At 39.1% G+C, this 11073-nt stretch overlaps 1 protein-coding gene across 1 annotated transcript in view; it reads right to left on the bottom strand.

Moving 5' to 3' along the window:
• Positions 1-681: 681 nt before the first annotated feature.
• LOC106523271 (paired box protein Pax-3) overlaps positions 682-11073 on the bottom strand; it is a gene marked incomplete at its 5' end in the record, with an annotated part of 18730 nt that continues 8338 nt past the window's right edge. The window contains 2 exon segments of the mRNA XM_014016655.1: positions 682-3856; positions 7760-8039. Coding sequence (XP_013872109.1) covers positions 3822-3856; positions 7760-8039 — 315 coding nt within the window.

The following is an 11073-nucleotide window of genomic DNA, read 5'->3' on the forward strand; positions in this document are numbered from 1 at the left end:
GTGTGTGTGTGTGTGTGTGTGTGTGTGTGTGTGTGTGTGTGTGTTCGCTTCCTCTCATTGGCTAAAATCTTCAGGCTTTAGCAAACGAAGTTGACAAGACTATGAGTGATCCTGAACGGTTGTTATTGACTCGGACTTTGTTTACAGAGTGTGTGGTGGCGCTGCATGAGCTGCACACACGATTAATCAGAAGAATGTTATAATTAGGACTCGCACCCTGGGGCTGCAGCGGCACACAGAAACACTGTAGACATAATGTATGAATGCGTTTGGTGCACAAACACACACAGAGGGGGCCCTGTGTGTGTGTATGTGTTTGTGCAAAACGCTTTGAGGCACGCTGTCTTAATCGCAGAGGTTGTTAAACAAAAGTCAGTTTGTTACAGTGAGTTGGGGGGGGGGCTGTGGGGGTATTGATACACACCAATGCAGATGCCTGAGCGTTTACAACCATCCGTGAGAAAGCTTGTTGTGTTTGGTGTCAGATCTGATGTCTGGTGATCCTATTTTGGTTGGAGGCTTCACGAGTCCCTTCAAAAGTACATATTTGTCTCCGAGTGCACTTCTATTCTTCTTTACAGTGAATCACAGTCAAATGGCTTTTTCTCCTCGAAACATAAGCACAAAGAGGCTTTTTAGCTATTAGCACAATGCACAACAAAAAGAAGCCAAAACAGCAACTATTTTTCAGAGGTTTTTTTATTTTTATATAAATAGCAATGATAATGAGCTTGTACACATGACCTGATGTCACAGTGCTGTGTCAAATAATACAAAGAAAAAAGTCAATGGAATGAAAGGACTGCTTCAGTAAAGAGGAGAGCCTCCAAATGTTCGGCGATTGGTGGGTGAAGTGGCTTTGTTGTCACTTAGCTGGATAGCACAGCTCACACACAGCTCACTTCATGATTATATTTTCATAAATCTCGGGTTTTTTTCTGCTCTTGCAAGTTGGAATTAAATCACAAAGGTCCCAATCAACACAAAGTTGTGAAATGTTCAGTTTTGGCTTTGGCATTACTTATATGTTCGCTGTATTTCTGACATTTTCCAAATTTGGTTGATCTCATTTCCTTACAAATATGGTCCAGTCGTTACAAAGAACTTGTTGTTTGTTTTGAACTAAATAACTTTCAAAGTCACATGTTGTTTATTACTACAGTCCAGGGGTCTGCAACCAGTGGCTCTGGGGCCGCATGCAACTCTTTGGTTCCTCCGCATTGGCTCTTTGTTGCTTCGACTGAGAATAACTTGGAGATTGGAGAAGAGAAAAAAATAAGAAAAGAAAAGGCTAATTGTATCTGTTCTCTTGTCTAGTTTTCAGCAATATGTGAATGAAATTTATGTAACTGAATGATTCTATTAAGACGAGGAACATCAGTCAGTTTGTTCTAATAGTTTGGTGGCTAGTTTACATGAATTTTCATGAATTGAAGTCCGAGTGAGAAGTTGTGTTTTTTTTTCTCTGAAATCCACTGGAAAATGTAACTTTTTTTACATATTTACAGCAAGCTGCCAAGAGGAATCCTGAGCAGCTCTGAGTCTCACTACACATTTGGGTCTACTGGGTTTGTGCAGCATCTTTCCCCTGCCATCTGATCCAACTCACCACCAGGTGGTGATCAGTTGACAGCTCATACGGCTGCAGATCAGATGACAAGACTACAGTCTATCATCTGTCTGTGCCCCAGAGTGTCCAGGTGCCATGTGCACTTATGGACATTCTTATGTTGAACATGGTGTATGTTAAAGTCTTGAGGTTTCCTTTGTTGTTAGACACTCGTTTACTTTGTCTCTTCAGACATACCTGATATGTTCTGACGTTCTACTTCCATCTTCGTCAGAGATGTGACATCTGTTGTTCCCAGAGCCAGAAGGGCAGCTATGACACCTCTGACGAAGACTGAAGTAGAACATCGAAACATGTCTAATAACAAAGGAAACTTCAAGACTTCGTCACATAGGCTATAGACACAATGAGTTTTATACAGTTTATATATGCTTGGTTATGGACAAATCATGACAAGCACTGAAGTCCAATAACAGCACACCACCTGAGTTCAGATCAGAGAAGCCTTTTCTCCCAATCAGATCTCTCCACGTTTTACTGTCACTATCCATGTGGGTAAAGTACCCAGCAGAATGGTGGAGTCCCCATTTCAGATCGAACTCAGGATCTCCCTGGTTTGGACTTGGGGTCTTTCTGTGCAGTTTGATGTTCTCCTTGTGCTTGCATGGGTATCTCAGGGTATTCCAGTTTCCTCCCACAAACCTGCACAATAGGTTGTCTTCAGTGCAGCCTCCCTTACAAAAGAGATCTATGAGCTCAATAGGATTTGTCTGGTTAAATAAAAGTTAATTAAAAATAACCAATAGGTTCCAGAGTCCATGCTTTGTGTTGAGAGGAGCCCAACGTACCTCTCAAGCTCATAAACTCAGACTCCTTCCCTCCCAAAGAGGTGAGATTCTACATTCCAAAAGCCAGCTTCAGTAGACCTGATTTAGAGGGTCTTTATCCACTCTCCATAGCAGACTGACCCATTTAGGAACACAAGCGCATGTTGTATTATTCTTGTAAAACCTGATAATGAGTTGCATTGTTCTGATTTTTTATCTTTATTTCAGTCTTCAAGAAGGTTTTGTGGCTCCGGACAACTTTATTTGGTGTGGAAAGGGGTAGAAATGGTTGTTTACATTGTAAAGGTTGCAGACCCCTTTTGTACAAAACCTGAATCAGTGAATCAAAAGCATTTTCAAGACTTAAAGAGGAATGTAGAGTTTATTTTTCTTGTCCAACAGTTTTAAAGGTGAGGTTGACTTGAAGATATGTGATATTGCACTTGTGGTCAGCTGGCCGAGTTGCTGCGTTAAGTCCTAAACTCTTTCTGTTTCTTGAGTGTCTCTTGGTCGTGACTTGTGACCCACTGGCATTTTCTCGCTGAAAGGGGATCTTTAAAGGTTTTCTTTGACACTGTGATCGATCTTGCTTATCCTGCCACCCCTCTCCCTTCTTTAAAGCCACTTGTCTGCCACCCTCCACTCCTGCTCTCTCATCTGTCACTTTCCCTGAAGTCGCCCTTTGACCTCCTGGCTAAAATAACTACAAAAGGCTGGGATCTTCAGCTTACCATCTGAAAACATCAATGAGACAAGGGGGACGGAGAGTAGAGACGAGGACTAGTGGACAGAGGAGGGAGAAACGTTTGAATAAACTCCCCCTGCTGTACAGCTGGAGAGTACATTAGTGTGTCCGATACAGTAAAAGGCCACAGGTTTGTTAGCCTATGTTTGTTTTCTTTCCTCTGGAGTTCCTCTGCATGTGTGGGGTGTGGAGAGCTCACATAAATGAAGGTAATAGAACATGACAAAGCCCTTTTCTTTCCCATCTGCAATCAGAGGGAATAGTTTCAAGATATATGGGGTTTTACATGCGACGCTAAGATACAGTATGTAAGAGTTTTCAAACGTGACCTTGGATATAGATTTTGGGTTTGCTGTCCTTTCAAAGACACCACAGAAGTCAATGTTCTGTGAGAAATTGTCCGTGGAAAGTGCCTCTCTTTGTGGCACAGTAGATGCTCAAAACCCCACTGAGCCGACCTGTATAGCGCTGCTCTTCATCAAAATAAAGTTCACAATCAGTCAAAAGTTCTTGCTCTTTTTTGTTTGATCCCTTCTTTATGTGTATTTTGGTCCAATACTCCGTTATAATTACTAAGATTATATTCTGCTGCAGAGAACATGTCCTGATAAATGGTAGGCAATTTTGGTCCAAATATTAAGGCTTTTCTGTCGCTGTACACACACAAATGTCCATCTTATCAGGTGATCTCTGGCCTCAAATAAGGAAGGGCACCTGTAAAAAAAAATCGAGAAAACAGTTGTTAAAGTATTAGCAGTGCAGAAGAAAATCAGCCAGGATGATAATAAAGAAGATATATGGCTGCTATAAGCTTTGAGCACATGTTTTAGCTCTGCTTACATATGTCTACTGTTAGCATAGCATGAAACAGCAGTGATTTTGAGAGGAAGGTCAGAGCAGGGTGAAAGACGTGTGAAGAAATTAGAGAAAAAATAAAATAATCCAAGAAAAAGGTTACATTAGTAAGGTAAAAAATCTAACTGAAAAACACCTGATTCAAACACTGCATCTGGTTTAGACCAGGACTGAAATGTGAATTTTCATCACAATAAGAACATGTGTTTAAATACTACCAGAACACAGAAAGTGTAATAAATAAATCTGTTTCTTCTTAACAAAGTTTCTGTCATTTCAGCTGATTTTGTCCACATTCAAAACAACAATGCTTTGATAAAAGTTTCAAGCTTTGAAAAGTTTGAAATATACATAAAAGCAAAAAACGGAATCAGGCAATAAAACAACAAAAACCTTATAAAGGTGCAAATCTTTAACCCTACATTCAGTATACTGTCAGGCAGTTATTCTATTCTTCCCTTTCATCACAGTTTCAAATTTTCATCTATGTCCACAACTTTGAAAGACCCATACAAAAACTGTATAAAAATGTGCATTGAGAACAGAGAGATGTACATTATACAATGTAAAGAAATCTTACAACTTTAAAATTTTCCATTAATCATCTGTAAAATATAGCAGACATATTGATTTAATTCAGTTTATTTATACAGTGTCAATCCACAAGACAGTGCCCTTTTTCACTGTCCACTGTAGAAACATAAAAACTCACATCTACCAGATGCTTCTGCTGCTTGAAACTCAGAAATTTCTACAAAACGACTTTAATTTTTCACACAGTAACGGTTACTGCTTATTTTTCCTCTGTGTTTCTGTCTCTCTCTTATTAAGATTGCTGTCATGGAGTGACAAATACAAATGTGGGGTTATCATGGTGACCCTAATAAGCCCCTAGCAGCAGGTTTAACTATTTTTTAAATATTATTCTTTTTGCACTTTTGGTACAGTTTATACATCAGAACAGTGTTTTGTCAAAGTAATCCCAAAGCTTGGTACGTTTGAAAGTTAAAAATAAAATTTCTAGTTAAAGGATTAGTCACTAATCCACAGCTGTTTTTAGGTTTTTGATTTATTCTTATTCTCTTTTTGTTATGCATTTTATATATTAGTTTTAACTTGAGTATTTGCATTTTTATGTTATGCTGGAAAATTGCACCTCAAATTTTGTTGTAAACTATTTTGTTTGATTTTTGATTTTTAATGTCAAGAAAAGAAGTAATTGTCTAAAATTATCTAATGTATCTAAATTTCTAGCCTCTGATCACAAAACATGAATTGCTAAACTGTATGTATATGGATATAGAATTCATTAGACATGTTTCTGTTCTTTTTATACTTTTTCAAAGTGGACAAAGAAAAATACCAAAATGTTCACTCATCCTTTGCCTCAAACTGAACTGGAATGTTCTGAGACAATTTCTAAATACTGTATGTACTTACATTTAAAATGATTGCTTAAAGCACATTTCTACAGTAATTGTTACAAAGCTTTCAAAAATCAATAAGAAAACATTAATAAAAATGTTAAGACTTCTGTTTTTGACGTGAGACTTTTCAAACAAGATCAAAGTTAGAAAATGAACTGAGATCCTGAGGGTGTTTCCTGTGACATGCAGGAAGTGGAGAGTTGAGTGTCTGTGATTCCTAGAAGGGAAAGGGTTACCTGTCTTTAATGCCGAACAGGTAAAGAGGGACAGAAAGTCTCGTTTTCCACACTGACTGACAGTTAGCTTTGAAACGCAGCCTCAAAACAGCACAGCCGTGTCTGCTAGGCAACAGAGACATTACCTAAATAAAAACAAACAAGTGTTTTATGGATTACAGCTGTAATTTCCGTGAGGCAGTCTGGTGTGGTGCACTTTCTTTTTGCGGAGTTGGAAGCTGGAGCGGCTCTGTTCGGCGCTGCCTCCCCAGCTGACCTCAGTCCGAGCAGCTGTTTCCAATAGCCGCCCTGCCAGAGGCTATTAGGATCCATCCAGCCCCAGAAAAGGAGCGTACCTCTGCAGCTCAAAAACCCAGCCGCACATCAGCTATCCAGTCACACTGATTAATCACATCAAGATGTACCGTCAGGCCCCGTAACACTGCTGAACAGTGCGTGTGCTGCGCTTCGTACGCTTCAGTTCTTTATTCTGTCCATATTAAGACGTTTGACCGAGATATTTCATTAGACATTTGCTGCTCTCGGATATTAAGTTAGATATTCATTTGATACTTGCAGCCACACGAAATCGGGCTCATTGGGTCACCGCCACTCTCTTTGAAGGGCCCGGTTGTGTGGAGGTTGCCACGAGGTCAGGCGATGAACCTGATTGCCCAACCCCCCTGTGGACCAGATTGGAAACGCCAGCCGCTGTAATCATGATGTGACCGAGAATGACGCTGCCATCCAAAGTAAGATGGAGATTTGTTTGAGTTTTATTTGAGCCCTTCACAGAGTAATGTGAAGTGAAAAGACCCTCTTGCTGCAGCTGATCTAAGAGGGAAAACACTCTGGGGGGGAGAGGGGGTACTAACAGACACCGCCGTCGCCCCACTTCACCTTGATGGGAACTGATTTTGCTGGAGTTCGTATCAGCACTGGTCCAAATACTTCGTAGATGGAATCAGATCTGCACAATTAACCCCAACACTTGAGAGAGCTCAACGACGAGACCCAAAGGAAAAAAAAAAAGGAAGGTGGTCCTAACAAGCAGCTCTGCAGCCACGTGAGCGCCATGCATACAGAAATGAATGCTGGGAAAGTGTAGACGTTAGAGCAGTGGACCACAAAAGTGATAATCACACTCGCACTGTCTGACTCGCATTCAGTTGTGTGGCTTTGACGTAAGGACACAGATTCTGAAGGGTCTGAGGGTCATAAAATAAAAACACAACTCTGTGGCTTGACAGCTCTGTAGTTGATTAATCTGTAAACCCTCAGACAGGCGGCTTGTCACAAATAAATTTATTTATTTTGGTGGCTGCACAAGTTCTATCAGCAACCACGAAAAAAAACCCACAAAAACATGATGATGACCTCGGTGCATCATAAGACGTGTTTCATCAAAATGAGTCAATCTTTGCAGCAACAATCACAGAGCTAAACATCTGCATGGCAGATAAAAGGTTTACTGATCCAATGAGCTACATGTGTATGTTTTCTCCACAGTTGGATCCTTCTTTAGTCTCTGTTTGGGTTTCTGTCTCAGGAGCTCAGAATGCTTCAACAGTAAATTTGCTGGGACAGTAAAGCACAAAAAATTCACTCTTTGTTCTTGTTCAAGTGTACACACAGAAAACTTTTCTTGTTAAACCACATATCCATGTGTGTGAGGAATACCTTGCAGCAGTGGTGGTGGATAGACTAAATTTCATAAAAGTTTTAAATGCATATTTAACAAAATTCCTGCAATGATTTATTTTCTTTATCTGCCTACGTTACCATTTATTTTGTAGAATATGAAATTTTAGATATCTAAATTAATTATTAAACAATATATTAAATGACAGCAGATATTTTGTTTCTGCCACTTACATTTAATATCGGTGTGGCAATAAAAAGACAAGATCTTTTTGGTATGGACTGTTTTTATAATGTGGGCTTGTTAATTGAACCTAATGACTTCCTTTACTTCACTTTGTTTTTCTCCTTTTGTAAGTTTTAATGGAGAACGCATGAAGAAAGATTCAAGTGTTTGACTTGGGTAGTTTGCTGAATTGGTCCGTGTAGCTTTCAGAAAATGTGAGGTGAGAGTAAAAAGGTGATGCTATTGACCTTACTTTGTCCGTACTGGCCGTACTGGTAGGAGGCAACATGGTCGACCGTGTAGCCCGGCGAGCTGTACGACGGGGTGCAGTAGGACTGGGAGCTGGGCAGAGAGGGCAGGGCCGAAATGGAAGGGACACTGGTGAGACCCTCCAGGCCTTTGATGTGGTCCATGCGCTGACTGCAGCTGGCCGTCATGCCGGCATGGGGCTCCAGGCCACCTGTCAGAGGGGAGATGGCGTAGTCGCTTTGGGGCTGGTGTGGCACGCCGCCGGGGTTCAGCAGACCCATCACCTGATTGCAATTAACAGAAAGATTAAACAAAATGGTCAAATTAATTCTGGGTCGTATTTCTGTCAGAAAAAGACTCAATGTTTCCAGAATGTGTTGTTAATTAATTCAGTCAATGTCAAGCAGATGATGAAAAGACGCAGTGTATTTTAAAACAGTGGTTCCCAAACTTTTTATCCTCTGACCCACAAAATATTCATGGCAAAAACTTGTGACCCCAAATATTACTGGTCTGAGTACATGAACTTCGTTAATAACCCTAAAAACACAGGCTTTTTGACAATCTAAACAGCTTGTACACAAATATAAATACTTATTTATAGTTATTTTGTGTTTTTGTAATATTTATAGGGAAAATATTACATCAGCATTTATTTTATTATCCTTTAAATTGATTTCTGGAGATTATCCAAGGTGCTTCATGACCCATAATTGGGTCCCAAGCCCAACTTTGGGAACCAAAGTGCAGTGGTTCCCAAACTTTTCAGCTTTTGACCCACAAAATAACAGTAGCAGAGACCTGTGCCCCCAGATATTTTTGGATGATAAACATTTGTATCAGGTCAACTAAACATGGGCATGGAAACAATATTTCTATACTACATTTATCCATTTTAAATACACCAACCTCACTCCTTTGTAACAACTAGGGCAAAAATGTAATTAATTCAGAAAATCTTTTCGGGACCCCACTTTGGGTCCCGACCCCAACTTTGGGAAACTCTGTTTTAAAACATGTATGAAGCAGCTGTGTTTTTAACTGTGTGTGAAAAGCATTCAAATTCATTACTCAAGTAAAAGTAGATACCAGGGTTCAAAAATACTTTTCTTTAGAAATAGAAGTATCAACTCAAACTGTTTACTCAAGTAAAAGTAAAATAAAAAAATACTTAAAGTATAAAGGTAAAAGCAAAAAAACCCATTAAGGACAAAAGCTTAAGTTGTGTCACAGGGGTCTATACTGCACAACCCGATCTCCCTGAAAAAACTAAAGGCAATAATGATAATGTTTTATTAAAATGTTGACCAGATAGTCATTGTAAATGAAAATTAATTCTCAACTGACTTACATTGTGTTAAAATAAAGGTTTATATAATGTTGGGGGGAGATGAAAATTTCAGTTTATTTTTTGTATGTATAAAAATCACCAAAGCAAGTTGATTTAAATAATTACAACTATGTAAAACTCAGTTTTTTCCCTCCTTTTTTAAAATACAAGTTTGTAAGTATTCACTTTGTTGTTTTATTAATTTGATAAAGGAACCACTGCCCTACCTGTTTCATGTATCTGGATATATTTTTTTATTATTTTTTATTATTTTTAAATGATTTGGAATGCAAACAAGCCAAAGTGAAATCGAAATTAACATTTGTTACATGCCTGAGTTGGAATCTGTCAAAAAGTAGAATGAAAAATAATTACTCCAATACAATATAAAATTTCCACTCAAATAAAGTAAAAAAGTATTTGTACTTTGTTACTTGACACTTCTGCCTTTTAAAAACATTTTCAATCCTCTTTAAAACACGATATATAGTTTTAGTGTACAGGCACAGGAGGGTGTAAAAAGACAAACAAGCACTAAACACACAGAGGAAACCCTCCCCTTCACAGACATCAAACGTCAGCCAGCTCCAGACAGAGATAGCACCAGAGAGGAAGAATTAGGCAATTTGTCTCTGATCCATGGCTCTAATTATTGTAAAATTCCTTTTTGACACTGCTCCAAAAACCCACGGTACAAGATGCCGACTTAGCTTAAACGCAGATAAGACAAAGGAACGGTCTTTGTGAGTTGGACTCTGTTAAACTACAGAATAGATTTGCAGTTTCAAGAAAAGCCTTTAGCTCTTGACCTGGTCTTTATTAGCAACCAGATAATTAAATTTGGGGGAATATTCTTTGGCCTTCGAAGGACGGAAAAGAGCCGTAGGTCAAACTGTTTCTACTTCTTCAAAACAGACTGATTGACTTTACCGACAACTCCTGTGCACACCTTTTAATGTATCTGTTCATCATCAAGGTGCCCATTAATGGAGAACTGAGACCATCTTTGTGGTGTGACTCTAACAATATCTGCTACCTTTAAATGTTTAATATCCCACCTTTCCTTAACAGGGAAAAGGCCTCAAGGCCCTTCTAGCTGTCCTAATGAGAAGCAGGTACACTGCTCTCTGTGTCCTCTTGGCCCTCTAAGTGACATATTATTCAACATCTACACACACATGGTCTTGCTTAAATCATTTCCTAAGCAGGGGAGGCAAGTGAAGGAGTCCATGTTGATTTCGAGAGGGGAGTTGTGTTTCCTTCCATGCCTGGCAACATTTTCCTAAAAAATTAACCTGGATTTGGAGCAAATGTGAGCGAGAGTCAACAAGGAGCCATGCCATTTGAAAAGACAGGTTTCAGAAGGGTGTTTTTAGTTACTATCTGTCATTAACAAAAAAAATCTTTCCCATCATGCTTCTCTTTTCTTAACTTCCACCTGCTTATAGATTAGTACTGTATCGTGATGCACATTGGAACACTGTTGTTGTAAATCAATGCGAATTGGCGAGGAGGAACGTCTGAATGAGAATGAAACATCTGAAACAGGACTTTCCTTCACTGCTGTATGAAACATGTACAAATAAATTAGAGCCTTTGTTTTCACATGGAGGAAGACTGCGGTAAAACATTCTAGGAATTCTAAGAGAAGCTTCTGTTGAGGCAGTGATAAAGGTTAAAGTGTGACGCAGTGTTTGGGCATCAATTTCCTGGTATTTGTGTAATAATATTTTTGCACTTCTTACATGACTTCTTATTCATGAAGAACGGTTTATTTGTAATTGAAAGGCAAAAATAAAATTAGGATGACGCCATTTTTGTAAAACATTTGTTGACTTGTTAACTCAAAAAGTTGACGGATATGCTGCTCAACCATGTCATGTATTATATGTTGTTTAAATGATTCTCTGAATGTTATGGAGCTGTTTGATTATCTACACCTTGTGTGTGTGTGTGTGTGTGTGTGTGTGTGTGTGTGTGTGTGTGTG

This window comes from Austrofundulus limnaeus, unplaced genomic scaffold, assembly GCF_001266775.1.
Source record: "Austrofundulus limnaeus strain Quisiro unplaced genomic scaffold, Austrofundulus_limnaeus-1.0 Scaffold150, whole genome shotgun sequence".
NCBI lineage: Eukaryota > Metazoa > Chordata > Actinopteri > Cyprinodontiformes > Rivulidae > Austrofundulus > Austrofundulus limnaeus.